General features: G+C 43.3%; 1 protein-coding gene across 3 annotated transcripts in view; it reads right to left on the bottom strand.

The window, feature by feature from the left end:
* Window positions 1-22118, bottom strand: part of HMCN1 (hemicentin 1) — a 723834-nt gene that overhangs the window by 134594 nt on the left and 567122 nt on the right. For 2 of the 3 annotated variants that reach the window (XM_040408842.1, XM_040408843.1), the window contains 4 exons: window positions 13351-13521; window positions 12945-13115; window positions 11895-12065; window positions 11108-11278 (listed from right to left, as the gene is read on the bottom strand). In XM_040408842.1, coding sequence (XP_040264776.1) covers window positions 11108-11278; window positions 11895-12065; window positions 12945-13115; window positions 13351-13521 — 684 coding nt within the window. Of the gene's footprint in view, window positions 1-11107; window positions 11279-11894; window positions 12066-12944; window positions 13116-13350; window positions 13522-22118 lie in introns of those variants that run through there. The other variant, XR_005774384.1, reaches the window with a different exon arrangement.

Genomic DNA, 22118 nt, shown 5'->3' with positions numbered 1-22118 from the left:
ATCACGCTTCAGAAGCTTTGCAATTTTAAGAGTGCTGCATCCCTCTGCAAGATATCTCACTATTTTTGACTTTTCTGAGCCTGTCAAGTCCTTCTTTTGACCCATTTTGCCAAAGGAAAGGAAGTTGCCTAATAATTATGCACACCTAATATAGGGTGTTGATGTCATTAGACCACACCCCTTCTCATTACAGAGATGCACATCACCTAATATGCTTAATTGGTAGTAGGCTTTCGAGCCTATACAGCTTGGAGTAAGACAACATGCATAAAGAGGATGATGTGGTCAAAATACTCATTTGCCTAATAATTCTGCACGCAGTGTATTTTTGAATTGCAGCAGAAACGCAGCACCACAGTTATTAAGCCAGGTCCTATTTGACACATTCCAGATTTTTGTCTGTGTGCTTCCTACACCAGGTACATATTCATCTTTCCCACATCCTCATTGGATATCCTCCTGTTCCCAACAGAAACAGAGCAGAGTATTGCTTTCAATTTCCCTCCTATAATAGGTGTAAACTGAAGTATTGCTGTGCTGTCTTATAATTTATGAGCCTGGGTGAGAGAAGCCACTCATTGGATCAGTTGTTTAAGTGCATAATTGCATAATGCAGCAAATATCCCATTGGCTGTCTCCAATGAATAGTTCTGCTATTGCTGACAGTGACTATTGCCAACCCAATAATGCTGCTGTGTTCCTGCCATCATGTTTCATACTTTATTGCTGCTGCCACCACATCTGCAACTTGCCCTACTGCCACAGCCACTACTCAAACACAGCTGCACATCTACTGCTGTTGTGGAAATTTTATTATGGACATTTTATCTTAGGATGTGTGTGTGTTTTTATAGATTGTCATCTGTCTCCCTGTGTCGGATGTAGCCAAAGAATGCTCTAGCAGAGGGTACTTGGGCTGAATCGGGACCAGTGGTAAAACCGTCAGTATGAAAACCTTCTCCTGGCTGGCTCGCCAAACTGTTGTAGAAATATTAATAGTTGTAATCTGCTCGCATCAAACTTTGTGTAAAGAAATAGGTAAATCTCTCTTCCCTCAACCACAGTCAGAGACAGACCCAGGTGTTACCATCTTGATTGAATTCTGAGCAACTCCTCCTCCTCCTTGCCCAGTCTGTTCCTTTTATTTACTCACAAAAGGTGTAAAAGGGGCTGGCCCAAGACAAGGATACAGGAAGTGATGACAAACAGGAAGTGATGACCTGTCAAAGGACAGGGAGGGGCAATCAATGTGGCTGGACAGACAATGCACACACCCCATCCCTGTATAAGGAAGGATGAGTCATGTCCATTGTCTGACCAGCCAGGTGGCCGCCCACCCCTCATCACTGTCAGCATGGACCTCATTCAATACTGCTCAAAAGTGACTAGTATCTAATGAAGATCATTCTACTGGTTCTTATAGGTTTGAGATTATCTGCGAGACATTGCTACGGCTATTGTCAGTATACGGTACGAGTATACCGACAAGGCAGATATGCATGTCTTAAAAGCAGATATGTATCCAGAAAGGGATAGCGAAGCCGCAGCAGAGGTATAATATGTATCTCTCGTTATGCAGACTTCACTTCTCTAATGTGTATAGACATTTGAAGGGAAGAAGGCCAGTGCATTGCACTTAGTGCTCACAAACCGGCAAACGCCCCCCTACACACTGAGAACACGTCTCCAAGCCCATGAGAAGGTTTTCATACTGACGGTTTTACCACTGGTCCCGACGAGCAGATTACAACTATTAATATTTCTACAACACTGCCTTGCCACTATTATTAATATTACCCCTAAACAGCCACATATCTATTGCCTTGTCTGTTAGGTTTTACACTGTGCTGCTACTGCTGCTGCTGCAAATACTTCCATACAGCCTCACAATTCCTGCCTTGTCCATGAGGACCTACAAGCTACTGCTTCTTTCAATACTATTGTGTGTGTATAAACACAGGCAGGTATCAGCCCTTGTTAACACAACATTTTTGGATGGTTGTTTTGAAAAAGCTACTGATTCTTCCGATACTGCAATGTATTTGTATAAACATGGCTAGAAACCTGCCTGCATTAAGGCATACATTTTGGAATGCTTGTTCAGAACCATTGTTAACACCGTCAACCATGTGCTTACTCTTAGCTATATATGTCAGAGTCACTCTGTCTTTGCATTTGAGGGCATGAAAGGGGAAGGAAGAAAGAGAAAATTCTGAAAAGAAAAGTACTAGGAGACCTGAGAGTGTCATACACCAATTTTCAGGCCAATTGGATCAGGTTTGATTTGTTGGGGGAGCAGCTTTTCTGTGGCTGAGAGACAGAGATTAGATAAGCTCATTAAGAAGGCCAGCTCTGTCCTAGGTTGTCCCCTTGATCCAGTGCAGGAGGTGGATGACAGAAGAACTCTAGCAAAATTAACATCACTGTTAAAGTCCTGTCTAAAGCCCACAGTCCGAGAAGATATAAGTGAGGGACATGAACATGTGGAGTCACTATGGGTAGAGATACATGGAGCTAAAAACAACAATAAATTACTAATAGGAGTTTACTATAAACCACCTAATATACCAGAGTCCACAGAAAATCTACTACTAAACGAGATAGACGAGGCGGCAAATCATAATGAGGTGGTTATTATGGGGGACTTCAACTACCCAGATATAGACTGGGAAACTGAAACTTGTATATCTCATAAGGGAAACAGGTTCGTGGCTATAACCAAAGACAATTACCTCTCCCAACTGGTTCAGGACCCGACTAGAGGGACGGCCATACTGGACTTAGTATTAACCAATAGACCTGACAGAACAACAGACGTGCAGGTCGGGGGACACCTGGGAAATAGTGACCATAAAGTAATAACCTTCCAATTATCATTCAAAAGAGCGTTTCTACAGGGAGGAACAAAAATACCAAACTTCAAAAAAGCTAAATTTAGCCAACTAAGAGAGGCCATAGGCCAAACTAACTGGGACAAAGTCCTCAAAAATAAAAATACAGCCACAAAATGGGATATCTTTAAAAGCATCCTAAAAACTCATTGTCAGAGGTACATACCGTATGGTAATAAAAGGTTAAGGAACAAAAAGAAACCAATGTGGATAAATAGAACTGTAAAGAAAGCAATAAATGACAAAAAGAAAGCATATAAAACACTAAAACAGGAGGGTTGCACGGAAGCACTGAAAAACTATAAGGAAAAAAATAGAACATGTAAAAAACAAATAAAAGCGGCCAAACTAGAGACCGAGAGATTAATTGCCAAAGAGAGTAAAACCAACCCTAAAATGTTCTTCAATTATATAAATGTTAAAAAGTATAAAGCTGAAGGTGTTGGCCCTTTAAAGAGTAATGAGGGGGGAGTCGCAGAGAGCGACGAGGAGAAAGCAAAGCTGTTAAATATTTTTTTCTCCAATGTATTCACTGAGGAAAATAAATTGTCAGATGACATGCAGAATGCAAAAATAAATTCCCCATTAAAAGTGTCCTGTCTGACCCAGGAAGAAGTACATCAGCGGCTTAAAAAGATTAAAATAGACAAATCGCCAGGACCGGATGGCATACACCCCCGTATCCTAAAGGAATTAAGTAATGTCATAGCCAGACCCTTATTTCTGATATTTGCGGACTCTATACTGACAGGGAATGTCCCACAGGATTGGCGCGTGGCATATGTGGTGCCAATATTCAAAAAGGGTCCAAAAACAGAGCCTGGAAACTATAGGCCGGTAAGTTTAACATCTGTTGTGGGTAAACTGTTTGAAGGTTTTCTGAGAGATGCTATATTAGAGCATCTCAACGGAAATAAGCAAATAACGCCATATCAGCATGGCTTCGTGAGGGATCGGTCATGTCAAACTAATTTAATCAGTTTCTATGAGGAGGTAAGTTCTAGACTTGACAGCGGCGAATCAATGGATGTCGTATATCTGGACTTCTCCAAAGCATTTGACACTGTACCGCATAAAAGGTTAGTATATAAAATGAGAATGCTCGGACTGGGAGAAAACATCTGTATGTGGGTAAGTAACTGGCTGAGTGATAGAAAACAGAGGGTGGTTATTAACGGTACACATTCAGATTGGGTCACTGTCACTAGTGGGGTACCTCAGGGGTCAGTATTGGGCCCTATTCTCTTCAATATATTTATTAATGATCTTGTAGAAGGCTTGCATAGTAAAGTATCAATTTTCGCAGATGACACTAAACTGTGTAAAGTAATTTACACTGAAGAGGACAGTATACTACTACAGATGGATCTGGATAGATTGGAGGCTTGGGCAGATAAGTGGCAGATGAGGTTTAACACTGATAAATGTAAGGTTATGCACATGGGAAGGAAAAATGCAAGTCACCCGTACATACTAAATGGTAAAACACTCGGTAACACTGACATGGAAAAGGATCTAGGAATTTTAATAAACAGCAAACTAAACAGCAAAAACCAGTGTCAGGCAGCTGCTGCCAAGGCCAACAAGATAATGGGTTGCATCAAAAGGGGCATAGATTCCCGTGATATGAACATAGTCCTACCACTTTACAAATCGCTAGTCAGACCACACATGGAGTACTGTGTACAGTTCTGGGCTCCAGTAAACAAGGCAGACATAGCAGAGCTAGAGAGGGTTCAGAGGAGGGCAACTAAAGTAATAACTGGAATGGGGCAACTACAGTACCCTGAAAGATTATCAAAATTAGGGTTATTCACTTTAGAAAAAAGACGACTGAGGGGAGATCTAATTAATATGTATAAATATATCAGGGGTCAGTACAGAGATCTCTCCCATCATCTATTTATCCCCAGGACTGTGACTGTGACGAGGGGACATCCTCTGCGTCTGGAGGAAAGAAGGTTTGTACACAAACATAGAAGAGGATTCTTTACGGTAAGAGCAGTGAGACTATGGAACTCTCTGCCTGAGGAGGTGGGGATGGTGAGTACAATAAAGGAATTCAAGAGGGGCCTGGATGTGTTTCTAGAGCGTAATAATATTACAGGCTATAGCTACTAGAGAGGGGTCGTTGATCCAGGGAGTTATTCTGATTGGAGTCGGGAAGAAATTTTTTATTCCCCTAAAGTGGAGAAAATTGGCTTCTACCTCACAGGGTTTTTTGCCTTCCTCTGGATCAACTTGCAGGATAACAGGCCGAACTGGATGGACAAATGTCTTTTTTCGGCCTTATGTACTATGTTACTATGTTACTATGTTACTGTTAGACAATGTCTCCCACCCCATGCACAAAGCTGTTGTGGAGCTGGAGAGCTCCTTCAGTGACAGACTGCTGCATCCTAGGTGCTTGAAGGAACGTTATCGGAGGTCCTTCCTCCCAGCAGTGGTTAGGATTTATAACCACCACTGTTCCCAGAAACCCAGTAGTGAATTTTTTAAGTAAATTCTGTGTTATGTTTTTCTTGTATTTTACTCTTTAATTTCTAATTACTCTTATTTTTGCTCCTTTTATGAATGTGATTGCTGCTGCTATGCCAAAATTTCCCCATCTAGGGACAATAAAGGGATTTTCTTCTTCTTCTCCTTGTAAATAATTTTTTTTGACTGCTTGGTTAGAATGGGACACAAAACAACTCAAGAAATTCCCTTATCTGTATATGTGTCACCGCCACTTCTGTGAGAAGGTCTGGCAGACGTTCTTCTCTACCTCTTGTATGATGTTCTTTGTTTTGGTTTCACTTTCTCATCTCTTAGGGTTTTATAGGGCTCACCTAATAGCTCCTTAGTTTGGGATCAAGCCAGTCGCTCGTTTATTTATAAGTTCCAGCTATCTGCAAATCTCATCCATGACATTATAAACCGCCATAACCGTCTTAAGCATGGATCCGGTTTCAGCCTTGATTGACCGCATGCAAGGTCTTTTGCTGGAGGTAGCAGATCTCCGTAAAACTTTGTCTCAGTTTCAGGTGACCGGTTCTGCTGGCGTTAATGGAGTTTGTTCCGAGCCTAAGATCTTGCTTCTCCGGGGGTAGTGAGAATTTTGTTCACTTTAGAGAGGCTTGCAAACTCCATTTTTGCCTACTTCCCCATTCCTCTGGTGATGAGGAGCAGAGGGTGGGGATCATCATCCCGCTGCTAAGGGATAATGCCCAGTCTTGGGCCTTTTCGCTGCTGGTGGTGGCACGGCCCCTCCGATCGGTGGATTCATTTTTTGTAGCCCTGGGGCAGATATATGATGACCCGGATCGTATTGCTCTGGCTGAATCTAAACTGCGTTTTTTATGCCAGGGTAAACAATCCACAGAGATATATTGTTCTGAATTTCGGAGATGGGCAGCTGATACTGGTTGGAATGATGCTGCACTCCGAAAGATTGAAAGATGCATTCGCTTTTCATTAGAGACCAGGGTCCTTAGAGTCAGCCATGTCTCTAGCTGTTCGTATTGACAGGCGTCTTAGAGAGAGAGAGAGGAGACTACTCTTTCTTGTCACATTCAGCCCAAGGACAGTGGGGCTGTCTCATTCAGTGAGCAGTCTGTCTCAATCCCCTCTGAGGAGGAGGCCATGCAGCTGGGTTTGCTTGCCTCTGATAGTAGAGGATTCAGCTCTCAGAGGAGGGTTTGTTTCTGCTGTGGGGGTATAAATCATTTAGCTAATGTTTGCCCCTCTAGGAGATTCATGAAGTTTTCAGAGGGTAATAAAAACAAAACAAAACCAAAAAAAACTCCAAAAACTTTCCATTTGCTACTATTGGCAAGGTTGATGCGGAAATTGAAGGTTTGCCGTTTGCTTGTAGTTCCCGTTTTCTCCTACCTGCAGGTATGCACTTTGGAAAAGGATATACCTGTTTTTGCTATCGATTCCGCTCCACTTTCCCAAAGATCGATAAAGGGCATAGTTCACAATATCCGTTTGACTGTGGGTGACGCTCATGTTGAGGATATGTCATGTTTCGTCTTAAACGGATTACCTACTCCTCTAGTGTTGGGGCTACCCTGGCTCACTAAACATAATCCCACCATTGATTGGCAAGCAAGGCAAATAAATGGTTGGAGTGACTTTTGCAGAGAGAATCTCTTTCAGAGGTTTCTACCAAGACTGTGCCATCTTTTCTCTCTGAATTTTCGGATGTGTTTTACGAGAGTGGTTGCCCCCTCACCGGGAGTACGACCGCCCTATTAATCTCATCCCAGGCGCCAAGCTGCCAAAATCACATCTATACAATCTCTCCCAACCTGAAAGGGTCGCTATGCATACTTATATCGCTGAGAGCCTGAGAAAGGGACACATCCGACCCTTGAAGTCACCTGTTGCCACAGTTTTTTTTTTTTTTAAGAAAAAAGATGCTTCTTTAAGACCTTGTCTGGATTTCAGGGAGCTGAACCGTATCATGATTCGTGACCCATATCTGCTTCCTCTGATCCCGGACCTGTTTAACCAGATTGTTGGGGCTAAAGTTTTTTCTAAGTTGGATTTAAGAGGGGCATACAACCTAGTCAGGGTCAGGCAAGGGGACGAATGGAAGACGGCCTTCAATACCCCTGAGGGTCATTTCGAAAATTTGGTTATGCCCTTTGGTTTGATGAATGCTCCGGCCGTCTTCCAACATTTTGTGAACAGCATTTTTTTATCATTTAATGGGGAAATTTGTACTGGTGTATCTAGATGACATTTTGATTTTTTCTCCTGATTTCAAGACTCATCGGGGCCACCTATGTCAGGTCTTGCTGATTCTGCGGGAGAATAAATTGTACGCTAAACTGGAAAAATGTGTGTTTGCGGATCCGGAGATTCAATTTCTTGGTTTTCTTCTCTCCGCTTCTGGTTTTCGGATGGACCCTGAGAAGGTCCGCGCTGTGCTTGATTGGGAGCTTCAGGAGAATCAGAAGGCGCTGATGAGTTTTTTGGGTTTTGCAAATTATTACAGAAAGTTCATTTTGAATTATTGCTCTGTTGTTAAGCCACTCACTTATATGACTAAAAAGGGGGTGGATTTTTCCTCGTGGTCGGTAGATGCGCTTAAAGCCTTTTCTACTATTAAAGAGAGTTTTGTTTCTGCTCCCATTTTGGTACAACCTGATGTCTCTCTACCTTTTATTGTTGAGGTGGATGCTTCTGAGGTGGGTGTGGGTGCGGTCTTGTCTCAGGGTCCTTCTTCTGCCAAATGGCGACCGTGTGCCTTTTTCTCAAGGAAACTATCATCTGCAGAGAGAAATTACGATGTGGGAGATAGGGAGTTGTTGGCCATCAAATTAGCTTTTGAGGAATGGTGCCATTGGTTAGAGCGAGCCAGACACCCTATTACCGTATTTACCGACCATAAGAATCTGGCCCACTTGGAATAGGCCAAGCATCTGAACCCGAGACAGGCCAGATGGTCTTTGTTCTTTTCTAGGTTTAATTTTGTGGTTACGTTCCGCCCTGGGGTTAAAGATGTGAAGGCGGATGCCCTGTCACGTTGTTTTCCGGGAGGGGGGAACTTTGAAGACCCGGGTCCCATTTTGGCTGAAGGGGTAGTCGTCTCTGCTCTTTATCCTGATTTGGAGGCAAAGGTTCAGGCAGCCCAGGCAGAGGCTTCTAAACTTTGTCCTCCTGGGAGGTTGTTTGTGCCTCTCGCTTTACGACACAAGGTTTTTAAGGAGCACCACGATACTGTCCTTGCTGGGCACCCGGGGAGTAGAGCCACAGTGGATCTCATTGCTCAGAGATTCTGGTGGCCGGCTCTTCGTAAGACGGTTGAGGGTTTTGTGGCAGCCTGCGAGACCTGCGCTCATGCCAAGGTCCCTCATTCACGGCCATCGGGTTCTCTCCTCCCGTTACTCATTCCTTCCCGTCCTTGGACGCATCTGTCCATGAACTTCATTACGGACCTGCCTCGTTCCTCGGGGAAGACTGTGATTCTGGTGGTAGTGGACCGTTTCAGCAAAATGGCACATTTCATTCCCTTTCCTGGGTTACCCAATGCTAAGACGCTGGCGCAAGCGTTTGTTGATCATATTGTTAAATTGCATGGCATCCCTTCACACATCGTTTCTGATAGGGGCACGCAATTTGTTTCCAGATTCTGGAAGGCCTTCTGTTCTCGCTTGGGGGTTCGGTTGTCGTTCTCTTCTGCTTTTCACCCGCAGTCAAATGGTCAGACCGAACGTGTCAATCAGAATCTTGAGACATATCTGCGCTGTTTTGTGGTGGAGAATCAGGAGGATTGGTATTCTTTTTTGTCCCTTGCTGAGTTTGCTTTAAATAACTGTCGCCAGGAGTCCTCTGATAAGTCACCATTTTTTGGTGCATATGGGTTTCATCCGCAGTTTGGGACATTCTCTGGAGAGGGGTCTTCTGGTTTACCTGATGAGGAGAGATTTTCCTAGTCTTTGTCATTTATTTGGCAAAAGATTCAGGGTAATCTGAAGAGGATGAGTGAAGCGATATAAGCGTGTGGCGGATAAGAGACGTGTGCCTGGTCCGGATCTGAATGTGGGTGATCTGGTGTGGTTGTCCACAAAGAATATCAAACTGAAGGTTCCCTCCTGGAAGTTGGGTCCTAAGTTTATTGGGCCTTACAAGATCTTGTCCGTCATCAATCCCGTTGCCTTCCGTCTTGATCTTCCTCAGACTTGGAAGATCCATAATGTTTTTCACAAGTCCCTATTAAAACCTTATGTCCAACCCATTGTACCCTCCTCTTTGCCTCCTCCTCTGATTATTGTTGACGGTAATCTTGAATTTCAGATCTCTAGGATTGTGGATTCTCGCATTATCCGCGGTTCTCTCCAGTACCTCGTTCATTGGGAGGGTTATGGTCCTGAGGAGAGGATGTGGGTCCCAGTGGTGGACATTAAGGCCACTCATCTCATCAGCACTTTCCATAGGTCTCATCCTGAGAAGGTGGGCTCTGAGTGTCCGGAGTCCACCCGTAGAGGGAGGGGTACTGTCACTGCCACTTCTGTGAGAAGGTCTGGCAGACGTTCTTCTCTACCTCTTGTATGATGTTCTTTGTTTTGGTTTCTCATCTCCTTTCCTTCTGCCAGGTGTCACTTATTTAGACATAATCGTCTTCCTTTATATTCCCTCCCATACTGCCTCACTTTGTGGTTTATACTACTTCCTGGATGAAATGTTCACTGCTGGAGGCTGCGTCTGCTGTTTGCTCAGATAAGTCGTTTACTTTATTGTGTTTGCTTGCTGGCTTGATTCTAGGTAACCCTGACTCACTCCGTATTAAGTGCAGGGAGCCGGTGGTCATGTCCCCTCACTATTATAGGGTTTTCAGGTGTCACACAGGCTTAGGTATGTGGGCATGCAATCGTCTACCATTGAGACCCTTGTATGTGCATAGCAGTCAGGGAGAGCTCTTAGGGTTTTATAGGGCTCACCTAATAGCTCCTTAGTTTGGGATCAAGCCAATCGCTCGTTTATTTATAAGTTCCAGCTATCTGCAAATCTCATCCATGACAATATGTGACTATAAGTTGACTTCTTCAAATATCCTAATATACATTAATATACATAATCAGTGATAATAAGTAGTGTTGAGTGAAGTTTACATAAATTCAATTCAGCTGCTTTGCCGGATTTTACAAAGAAATTTGCTTTGTGAGGAATTTTTGGGCGCAATGATGGGGAACAGCAATTACACTGCCCCCCGTCAATGAACCCCTTCGGTGCCGCATTCACCGCTGACGCGGCATCTGAGATTAAAAACGAGAGCTTTCAGAGGTTAATCAGTCAGAAAAATAATAATAATATTCATCTTATCCTTTTGAGCATGAAGCTGCCATGGCCATCTAGATTGAAGATCCCACACAAAATCTTGCGCAGTGTGCTATGACTTTATCACACTGGTTGACGTGGTGACATCATCGCGCATGAGATTTTGTGCGGGATCTTCAATCAAGATGGCCGTGGCTGCCTCTTTGCACACAAATGGATGAGGTTAATATGAGGAAAGTTGGCTTTGCGGCTAATCAAATTTTTTCTGAGGTCCACTTCAGATACTTCGATTTGCTCAACCCTAATAATAAGAATCTTTTATATGATAATTAAGATATTTGCATTTGCTGCAGTTTAATTTTGTCTGTTTGCTTTCTTATCCAATACTGTGTCTCAGTCGCATCTTATAGGATAACTTCATACAGGCTATAGAGCAATGTACTCACCGGGACACTTGTTTGAGTTACATTTGTGTATATCTGTGTCAGCACCTGTGCAGCCTCTGCCACTGTTTGAGGGAGCTGGGTTATCACAAGCTCGATATCTCCTCATCTGTCCACCACTGCAGGTACGACTACATGCTCCCCAAGCGCTCCATGGTCCCCAGTTTCCATGAACTACAATTAAAGCTAGAATTTAGTGTATAAAATAGACAGATAATTATTGCTACATTGCAGAATTAATATACAGCGATGTTATTTCCACTGTTATTTCCACTGCAATCTTACCTTTGCTGATACTGAGATGATGGCTGAAAATTGACCTCTACAAATCAGAAAGTATCAGCCTATACTCAGGCTCAGTACACAGTATGAAAACTGTATGATTATAGGATAATTTTTTAATATATATTGTGACATAGAAACTTAAAACAATCACCAAAAAGATCAATGTAAAATAGCAGTATAAAAAGTTTTATAAAATATCAGTGTAAAATGTTTTTTTTTAATGTAAATAATGGGTACTTTTCTAAAGATAGATTCCCTTTAATTTAGCTCAAGGTATCCTAAAATGTTTTCAGCGATTAACTACGGTAGTCTAATGAGAATAAAATTAATAAAATATGCCCTTTATGTTCCAATTCCAAGCCATTTTCAAGATATACGCTTGCTTTCAGATATCCATGTCCATTATTCAGAGATTACACCTTATTTATACACTGGACAACCCTTTTACTCAAAGTGTTGTTAAACAACTTGAATTAAAGGCACAACATTAAAAAAGGAAGCTTACCTGGACATAAATCTCCATTACAAAATTCACTTTCATGCTCCTTCCCTTCACATTTGTGACCTCCATACTGTGGGACTGGATTTGAACAGTCTCTAAACCTTTGTCGAAGTCCACCACCACATGATAAACTACAGGATGTCCAGCTACCCCAGGCTGACCATTTTCCATCCACTGAATAAATTAGTAGAACACACAGTATGAGCAAGCATCATTATTGTAAGAAAACTTTCATTTACATCCTAGAACATGACCAACTGCATTTATTTTCTTGTCTATTGTCAATTTCTTACTTGGTCTTCCATATGCACACATTTTATACTCAGCTCGCCCATTACCTGCCACTTCTGTTCTTATGTTGACTGGGTCCTCATAGCTCTCCATTTCCAGCTCCTATCTTGACATGGTGGGAAATGGCTGGAGTTTACACTCAGCCAATCACTGCCCTGCCAAGAAAGGAACATGAAGTGGAGCACTGCGGGGTCACTAGCAGTGTCAGAATGGCAGCAGTACCGGATGGGCGAGTTGAGGACGCTCCACTATAAAATATTGTATGACCTGTACAATAGCAAGATTGACTCCATTACCTATCTTCAAGAAGTAAAGCAGTGTTGCTAAGCTATCGTACATGTGTGATCACTATCACTGGACATATTAGGTCGGCTTTGTGAGAGGGAATCATAAGAACATCAGGAGCCACCATAACATGTATGTTGTTATATACATGTTACAGTGGCTCCTGATGTTCTTTTGATTCCCTCTCACAAAGCCTACCTAATATGTCCAGTGATGGTGATCACACATGTTCGATAGCTTAGCAGTATATGTATCTACATACAGGAAGATTTTTCTAAAATGATTACAATTTGCATGATCCAATAGAGAAATGTAACATTTAATATTGGGGCTACCCCTTTAATCAAGCAGTGTTTTATATCCCTCTTCCAAAAGCCCTTATCTCTGCATAGAAAATAGTCCAAATAAATTATTAGACAAAAACATTTATTAGAAATGTTGTGCACTTGTCAACTCGAATAAAATGAATGACTGTACCCGGGCACTGTCTGTCAGAGCATATCTGAGTCTGTGTATCTTGACCTTCACAAGGCGATCCATCAAATGATGGAGGTGGATTATTACACACTCTCATACGTGTCTGGGTTCCTTTACCACATGTCTTGCTGCATGCTCCCCAGGCTTGCCAAGAACTCCATATACCATCAACTGCAAAAAAGAGTAAAACAATTGACTTGAGACTGTATAGCATGTCTTATCAGACTAAGGCTCCTGGTAACCTAAAAAAAACTGTCAGATTTATGTCACCAGTATTTGTCTTCATCTTTTTTTTTTTTATAAAGAAACAACCATCAGATTTACAAAAAAATTTTTTTCATTGCCAGAATGCCTAACAACAGTTAAAAAGAATTTCTACTTACATTCTATTTCTAATAATGCATACCTGGACAAGGCTCAGTGTTGCAAACTATAGTATCAACAGCTTTTCCCAAACATGCCTTGCCTCCCTCTTGGCCTGGAGGAACATGACATGTTCTTGTTCTTGTTTTTTTACCACTTCCACATGTTTTTGTACACTCTTCCCAAGGACTCCAGTCTGACCAACTTCCATCCACTACAACAAAGCAGAATTTCACTACGTTGACAAGTCAAACTAGGACACTCAACTAAACATTCACATTTCTAATTCTAGTTTTCTCCAACAGTCTCACTTTTGAGGGAACTGTATTACCATGGCATATAATGATACAGTTCTAATGGTGCTAAATCTGTATGTGTATGGACTTGGAAGCAATCGAATCAAAGTAGCTGGTCAATTTCAGCCTAGGATCATTGAAAAGACATATGTCATATTGTGACATATTCTAGTTCAGTATATTGCCTCCATACTGCCTTAAATGTCACCAGGACCATTGTTAAAAGGCCTTAAAGAGGTTTTGTCACTTCAGCAAGTGGCATTTATCATGTAGAGAAAATTAATACAAGCCATTTACTAATGTATTGTTATTAACCATATTGCTTCATTTGCTGGCTGGATTAATTTTTCCATCACATTATACACTGCTCGTTTCCATGGTTACAACCATCCTGCTCAGGGGCGTAGCTATAGGCTCATTGGCCCTGGTGCAAGAATTCAGTTTGGGCCCCCCCTACCCTCAATACCATTTCCTAACACCACCAGACCCCTGCACGCCCACCATGCCCATGCCCATATTGATGATGATATAGCTGCCGCTTGTGCTGGAATCAGTCTATGGCCGAATGCACACGGCCGTGAACGGTCCGTGGTATCCCGGCCTGGATTCCTGCTGGCAGCAGGAGCGCACTGACGCCGTGCGCTTCATGCCGCCACTGTACTACAGCAATACACTCTTATAGATCATACGAGTGTATTACTGTAGTACAGCGGCGGCATGAAGCGCACGGCGTCATAGCAACCAATGACGCCGTGCGCTCCTGCTGTCAGCAGGAATCCAGGCCAGGATACCACGGACCGTTCACGGCCGTGGAACACGGCCGTGTGCATTCGGCCTATATGTGTCATTCTGCAGCATGGGGGGTACATAGTTCATAATTTTCCTTCACTTATCCTTCCAGTTTGCTTCATCATATGCCAGCAGGGCTATTAACATCGCCGGCAAGCCCACCATTATTGCTCACACAGGGCTGGTTAGCACTGGAAATATGGGATTGCAACTGCAACCCCTATGGATGCAGTGACTGTCACCATATTGCTGTGAGTGACTGATGATTATAGCTGCCGCTTGTGCTGGAATCAGTCACTCACGACAGTCACTGCTCCCATAGGTATTGCACTTGCAACCCCATATTTCCAGTGCTGACCAGCCCTGGGTGAGCAATAATGGCGGGCTTGGCGGCGATGTTAATAACCCTGCTGGCATATGATGAAGCATTGATGATGATGATATAGCTGCCGCTTGTGCTATGAATGTGATATTCTATGGGCTATAGACCATCACATGATTTATAGGACTCTGCTATGACATCTACCAGTACTTGTAGGATAGCAGTAGTGGGTCCTCTTACTTGCAGAGCTCATTTGCAGCTGCACATGTGGCTAGAACGGTACTAGTAAGAGGACCCACTACTGCTATCCTATGTGATGCTAGTGTACTCTAGCTACTAGAAAGCACCCAACTGCCAGAGCAGAGACTGTCTCCGAGTCTGTGCTAGCCACGTCGCCATGGCCGCCCTCACCTCACTCACTCGGGCGGCACGCATCTTCTCCTCCGCCGCTCCACTTCCGGCCAGTACTGCCAGACGGGACCACTCCCTCTCCTGGCTGAGCCTGCGGCTGCACGCACGGCTCTGCCTCCGCCCCCCCCCCCCCCCCCGTGAAGTTAGCCGCCGGAAAGTACTGTAGTCTGTAAATCAGGGGCCAGGGCTTCACTCCGTCTCTCTTGGGGGGCCCGTGGGCCCCCCTGACTTAGGGGCCCGGTCGTTATTGCGACCGCTGCGACCCCTATAGCTACGCCACTGATCCTGCTGTTGAGGATGTCATGATATTAATGTAAAGCCATTTTGAGGATGTCATGATATTAATGAAAAACCATTACAATATGGCACTGGCACCTAGATGTTTACATAGTTTACATGCCAAAGTTTGTAAAATAATCCACAATGTGCAGATGCCAAGTGTTATCTCTTTTCTTCTTTTTGTACTTTAGCCAATGAAACAATGGCATGAGCCTCAGTAGAGGAACGCCCTCTCTGATGGTATATAAACTGCTTAAAGGGAACCTGTCACCAGTTTTATGGTGTCCTAACTAAGGACAACATAAATAAGTGACTGATTCTCTTAGCACAATGCTGGGTCACTTTCTTTAATTGACCCAGTCAATCTGCCAACATCTTGTATTGAAAAGCTCCAGCTGATAATGATTAGTCATAAATATTCATGAGCTCCTGACTCTCCCCGCCCACCTGCTGCTGAATGACAGTTATTTTCCATATGAATCAGCAGCAGGTGGGCAGGGGAGTGGCTATAGCTCTGAATTAAATATACGCTGGACTCAATGACATCACGCCGGACTCCAATCAGCTCATTAGCATGCGGCATCTTTGTGTGTATATTATGAGGTAACCATCTGTCACACCAGTAAGTGAATACATCTAAGGCACTCTTTAGTAGTTAATGATTGTATATAATTAGTTAGATTATAATCAAATATCCACATGACAGGTTCCCTTTAATGAATGAGTTCTGCTTTGATACTTGGTATCAGTGTGGTTATTTCATGCACGATAAACTAACAGCTTCTAATTTGGGGCAGACAGTCAATAAGACAGCACAGCTTGTGTGCATCCAAAACAGATGGCACCCAACATTGGGCAGCCGCAGAAATCATCCACACGGGGTTGGACATACATAGGGGAGAAGAGTGCAGCTCCAAAACAGGTAAGAAAATTATTTATCTTACCTAATACTCTCCTTACCTAATACCCTCCTTTCTAGAAAGAGAGAACAGGTTATCAGTCACTGTCCCTGAACTTTAGGGAGTTTAAAGTGTTCAGATTGAATGTACATGCAAAAATTACTGTCGCAGAACCCGTAGGAACTCAGGGGCTGCAGCTGTGAGTGGAGTGACGTCAGACATTGGAATGTGTGATAGTGAGAACAATGTCGTCAATATTAAGAGATAACAAGGCAATGTATAACATTGAGGTACTGAGTGTGTGTATGGAGCTCCAGAAAATGTTATTTGCTATTGAGTTCAAAAACTTGTGTGTGTTAGGCTACTTTCACTCTAGCGGATTCGGCAGGGTTCAACAAAAATGCTTCCGTTACTGATAATATAACCATCTGCATCCATTATGAACGGATCCAGTTGTATTATCTTTAACATACCCAAGACGGATCCGTCATGAACACCATTGAAAGTCAATTGAGGACGGATCTGATTTCTATTGTGTCGACATTGACTTGCATGTGGGTCATGACGGATCAATCTTGTTCCATATCCCAGGACGGAAAGCAAACCGCAGCATGCTCTCCGCTGTGAGAACGGAATGCAACTTGGAGCATTCCATTCTGTTACGTTTTGTCGCCATTGACAGTGAATGGGGACAAAACAGAAGCATTTTTTTCCGGTATTGAGACCCTATGACGGATCTCCATACTGGAAAATATTAACGCTAGTGTGAAAGTAGCCTTAATGTATTGGAAACGTTTCTTTATGTTGTACATTAAATGTGATGCCTGTTACTTGGTATGTCTGTGCACCAGAGATCTGACTGGGTGTGTTGCCAAATAGAAAACTGACTAGTAGAGGAAGGTCACACAGCCAAGTTTACTATGAGCGAAATCAGCTCTACCAATGTGATGATGAGGCCAAATTAAGGGTTAAATCGAGCAGCTCAGGATAGAAATCATCACAAAGACAGACAAAGTGGGAGGTATTATTATGAATGTTATCATGATAATGTTAAACCACCTCCCCAACAGAGAAAGGAAAAATTAAGTCTGCCACCCTATAATGGCCCTAAGGGGATGGACCTGCAGAGTCTGCAGGACCCAGTACCCAGATTGGAGAGAGAACTGTGCTGTGTGTGGTACTCCCCATCTACACGACACAAGAGGATTGTATTCTGTGTTGAACGTGCCCGGATCACTGTCCCCACAAACACCCATGTTTTTAGGAATGGCTGGGTAAGCAGTGAGAACGATAAAAAGACAGGTGAGGAGGAAAAATTAGACCAAGATTAGGAAACAGGCAATCCAGTATCGGCTGTGCCCTTGAACATTTTAGCAGATTTAAGTTCGGCCCTAATGATATCCCTCGAACTGGGTGATAAAGAAGTAGTCCGGTTTTTGATTGATACTGGAGCAACCAAGACAGTTGTGCACAGCAAACATTTCCCCCCTGACTTAATCTCCACGGACACCCGTCCTTGTGTAGGAGATGCAAAATAGTACACTCCCTTTTAACTAAACCCATCCGTGTTAGATTTACCCCTAACCAAGAAGTGCTTGCCTGTTTCAGTGACACCGCCCCCTATTGCCTTCTGGATACAGACTTGCTTGCAAAATTATGTGCCAGCATCTCATACTAGGAGGATGGTACTGTGAAACAGGTCCCATCAATGACCAGGAACTTTGTTTGTTGGCTGTTAGTGATAAAACACCCTGGTCCATGTTTGTGTCTGTACTCCCAGAAGATGAGAAGGAAGCCCTGCTTGCGGAACTGTCGGACCATATGTGGGCTACTGGACCCACGGATGGGAGGTTAGCAATCTCCCAGTCCCTCCTGTGAAAGTGGAGCTGAAACCATGGCGCCCCACTTCCCAGGAAGATGCAGTATCTCTTGAGTATGGCACAGTCAGATGCCATATCTCAAACAGTCTGAGACTTTTTGAAAAAGGGGGTTATCAAGAAGATTGTATTCTCTTCTAACACTCTTTTGTACCCAGTGAAAAAGAAAAGTGAGAAGGGCAAACCACTCTGTACCAGATGGTACATGACCTACGTGCTGTCAATGAAGCCACAGTTTTTAAGACCCCCATTGTGCCCAATCCACACACCTTGTTGGCTGAGGTTCCAGCTACCTCTACCCACTTCACTGTGATTGATTTGGCAAATGCTTTCTTTTCAGTACCACTACATCCAGACAGTTGGTAATTGTTTGCCTTTACACATGAGGGTAAACAGTTTACCTGGGTGATACTGCCGCAGGGGGCCCAGAACTCGCCCAGTATGTACAGTACAGACCAAAAGTTTGGACACACCTCATTCAAAGAGTTTTCTTTATTTTCATGACACACATGTGGAATTATATTCATAACAAACAAGTGTGAAACAACTGAAAATATGTCATATTCTAGGTTCTTCAAAGTAGCCACCTTTTGCTTTGATTACTGCTTTGCACACTCTTGGCATTCTCTTGATGAGCTTCAAGAGGTAGTCCCCTGAAATGGTCTTCCAACAGTCTTGAAAGAGTTCCCAGAGATGCTTAGCACTTGTTGGCCCTTTTGCCTTCACTCTGCGGTCCAGCTCACCCCAAACCATCTCGATTGGGTTCAGGTCCGGTGACTGTGGAGGCCAGGTCATCTGGCGCAGCACCCCATCACTCTCCTTCATGGTCAAATAGCCCTTACTTTCAAAGTTTTCCCAATTTTTCGGCTGACTGACTGACCTTTATTTCTTGTTGCCTGACAATGTTACTGTCCAAAGGTGTAGCACTTTGAACCTAGCCATCCTGTTGCCTCTGGAGCAAGGAGGGAGGGAAGAGTTGGGGCAATGGCACTTAAAAACTTTTCTTCCAGATTCAGAGGAATATGCTCATGACTGTTTGCAGATGATGTCACAAGAGACAGCAGGATTTAACCATGTGGTAGATCAGCCATGAGATAATCCAGATCATGTGCTCTTTGTGGATGGATAGAGGTATGGCCAGGATGGCAAGTACTACACAGATTGGGCAGTGGTGACTCCGTATGAGACTCTAAAAGCAGAGTCCTTACCACCACACATGTCTGCCCAAAAAGTGGAGCTAAAGACTCTGAAGATGGCTTGCAGATATACAGAGGGAAAAACAGCCAACATTTACACTGATTTCAGGTATGCCTTTGGGATAGCCCATGACTATGGGCCCATTTGGAAAGCCAGAGACTTCTTGACTGCTCCAGGTAAACCCATCAAACATGGGGAAGCGGTGAGGTCTCTGATGGAAGCCCTCATGTTGCCAACTCAAGTGGCGGTGATAAAAACGAAAGGCCACTGGAAAACAGACTCAGAGGAGGCAAAGGGAAAAGCCAGGGCAGATCAGGCGGCAAAAATGGCTTACTGGCCACAGCTCAGGTCCCTGAAATAACTCTTCCTGTCTCCCTGGAAGTTCTTAAGACCTTACAGAACCAGGCGGAGAAGGAGGAAAGGGACCAGTGGATGTCAAAAGCAGGGACTGCAAATGAGAAAGGCCTAATACAGTTCCAAGGGAAACTCTGCCTTCCCAGGTCTCTCTACCCCATGATGGCACAGGCAACCCATGGAGTGATGCACCAGTTAAAAACCGTTGTGTGATTTAGTACATAGTGCATGGTACGCCCCAGGGTTCATCACTGTAGCAGCCAGATATACTCAAGGATGTATGATTTGTGCCCAGAGCTACGTGGGCAAGGTGGTTAAGATACCCCAGAAACACATGCCTCACCCCTTGCATCCGTTTCAATGTTGGCACACTACATTCAACTTGCCAAGGTGGGCATGTATGAGTATGTATTGGTGTGTGATGACTTGTTTTCAGGATGGCTAGAAGCATACCCGGTAGCTAAGGTCGCAGCCTAGCACACAGCAAAGAAGATTATGTCCGAAGTTGTATACAGGTATGGGGTACCTGAGACCATTGAAAGTGACAGAGGTGTTCACTTCACAGGAGAAGTGATGCAGGAGATGAAGGCTTTGGGTATAAAACAGGCCTTACATGCTTCGTACCATCCACAAAGCAGCGGTAGAGTAGAAAAAAAACCCTGAACGGAACACAAAAGTTAAAGATTCAAAAAGCCATGTCAGAGACTGGTAAGCCATGGACAGAGTGCCTGCTGGTAGCCCTCATTTCAGTAAGGTATACACTTAACCATAAGGCAGCCCTTAGTCCCTATAAGGTCCTTTTTTTGGATAAGCTCCTAGGACAGGATTGTATTTCCCACAGCAGCTCCAGATGCAACATGGTTGTCTGACAGATTATGTGATCAGTTTGCACAAGCATTTGACTAAAATACATTCTTGAGTTTTTGCTTCACTTCTAGATCCTGATAAAGTACCAGGAACCCACTCACTTGTGCCTGGAGATTGGGTGGTGGTAAAAAGACACATCAGAAATGTTCTCAAACCCCGGTTTGATGGTCCATTACAAGTATTGTTGACCACAAACACATCAGTGAAGCTCAAAGAAAAACCTAACTGGATCTACAACAGTCATTGCAAAGAAGTGTTGAGTCTGTAGACTGGAAAGGATGGTGTTTCTTGTTCCCCCTTGTGTGACTGCTGATCCGGACTCAAAGAATATGGATTCTAAATGAGATTGTAACAATAGGTTTCTGGGCCGTGAAAAAGTTGTGTAAAAGGAAGAACAAAGCTGTTACAGTCCAATACTTCCAGCCCAGTGATCCATTGATAGTATTGCCCAAAGATTCTCAGTATTAATAGTTTTTATGTTCACAATAATCGAGAAGTCGAACACTGAAACCCAACAAAGCATCTACCACTGAACATCGCCCCCATATATTCTGTAGGAATAGATGAGAATCTGACTTCCCATTCCCATGTATAAGTCCATTACAAGGGAACCTATCCAAAAGAGATAGGTTGTCTCCAAAGTGGAGAAACAACCAACAGGTACAATGGGACAGTTTGTAGAACCTACTTAGAATAGGGACAGCGTCCGTCCAATTGAAATGGCTTCAAAAGGAGGACTATTGAGGATGTCATGGTATTAATGTGAAGCCATTTTGAGGATGTCATGATATTAATGAGAAGCCATTCCAATATGGCGTTGGCACCTAGATGTTTACATAGTTTACATACCAAAGTTTGTAAAATAAAGCCCAATGTGCAGATGCCAAGTGTTATTTCAATTCTTCTTTTTGTACTTTAGCCAATGAAACAATGGCATGAGCCTCAGTAGAGGAAATCCCTCTCTGATGATAAACTGCTTAAAAAGTTCTAGATTCTCTGGTTGCTGAGACCGCAGGAGCATACATGGGCTGGTGCTTTTTCCTATAGTGTACAAGCACAGCCACCGCTGCTGGATTGCAGGGTGGTTGGAACCATGGAAATGAGCTGCGTATAATGTGATGGAGAAATGAATTCAGCGACCAAAGGAAGCAATATGGATAATAACAATACATTAGTAAGTGACATGTATTAACTTTCTCTACATAATAAATGCTATTTGCTGAAGTGACACAACCCCTTGAAGATGTCAGTGGATTATATTGTTGGAAACTCTATACTGCCAACTAGTTTTAAATGTTGAAAATCCAAATAATAAAAAGGGAGATGGGTAAATCATTTTCACTGTGAACTAACGTACCGTACCTGTACAATTTCATTGAATTATGCATGAACTTGCTCTGACCCATGTGCTTATTTTTTATATGGTTGAGACGGTAAAGGGACATATACTGCAATATATATTTTACAATTGGAGTAAATATATGTGTGAAAAACTGTTTCCAGTGTTACAAATGATGCTC

Source organism: Bufo bufo, chromosome 9 (assembly GCF_905171765.1).
Source record: "Bufo bufo chromosome 9, aBufBuf1.1, whole genome shotgun sequence".
Taxonomy (NCBI): Eukaryota; Metazoa; Chordata; class Amphibia; order Anura; family Bufonidae; genus Bufo; species Bufo bufo.
The sequence above is the reverse complement of the archived record's forward strand: the minus strand, read 5'-3'. Positions and strand labels throughout refer to the sequence as shown.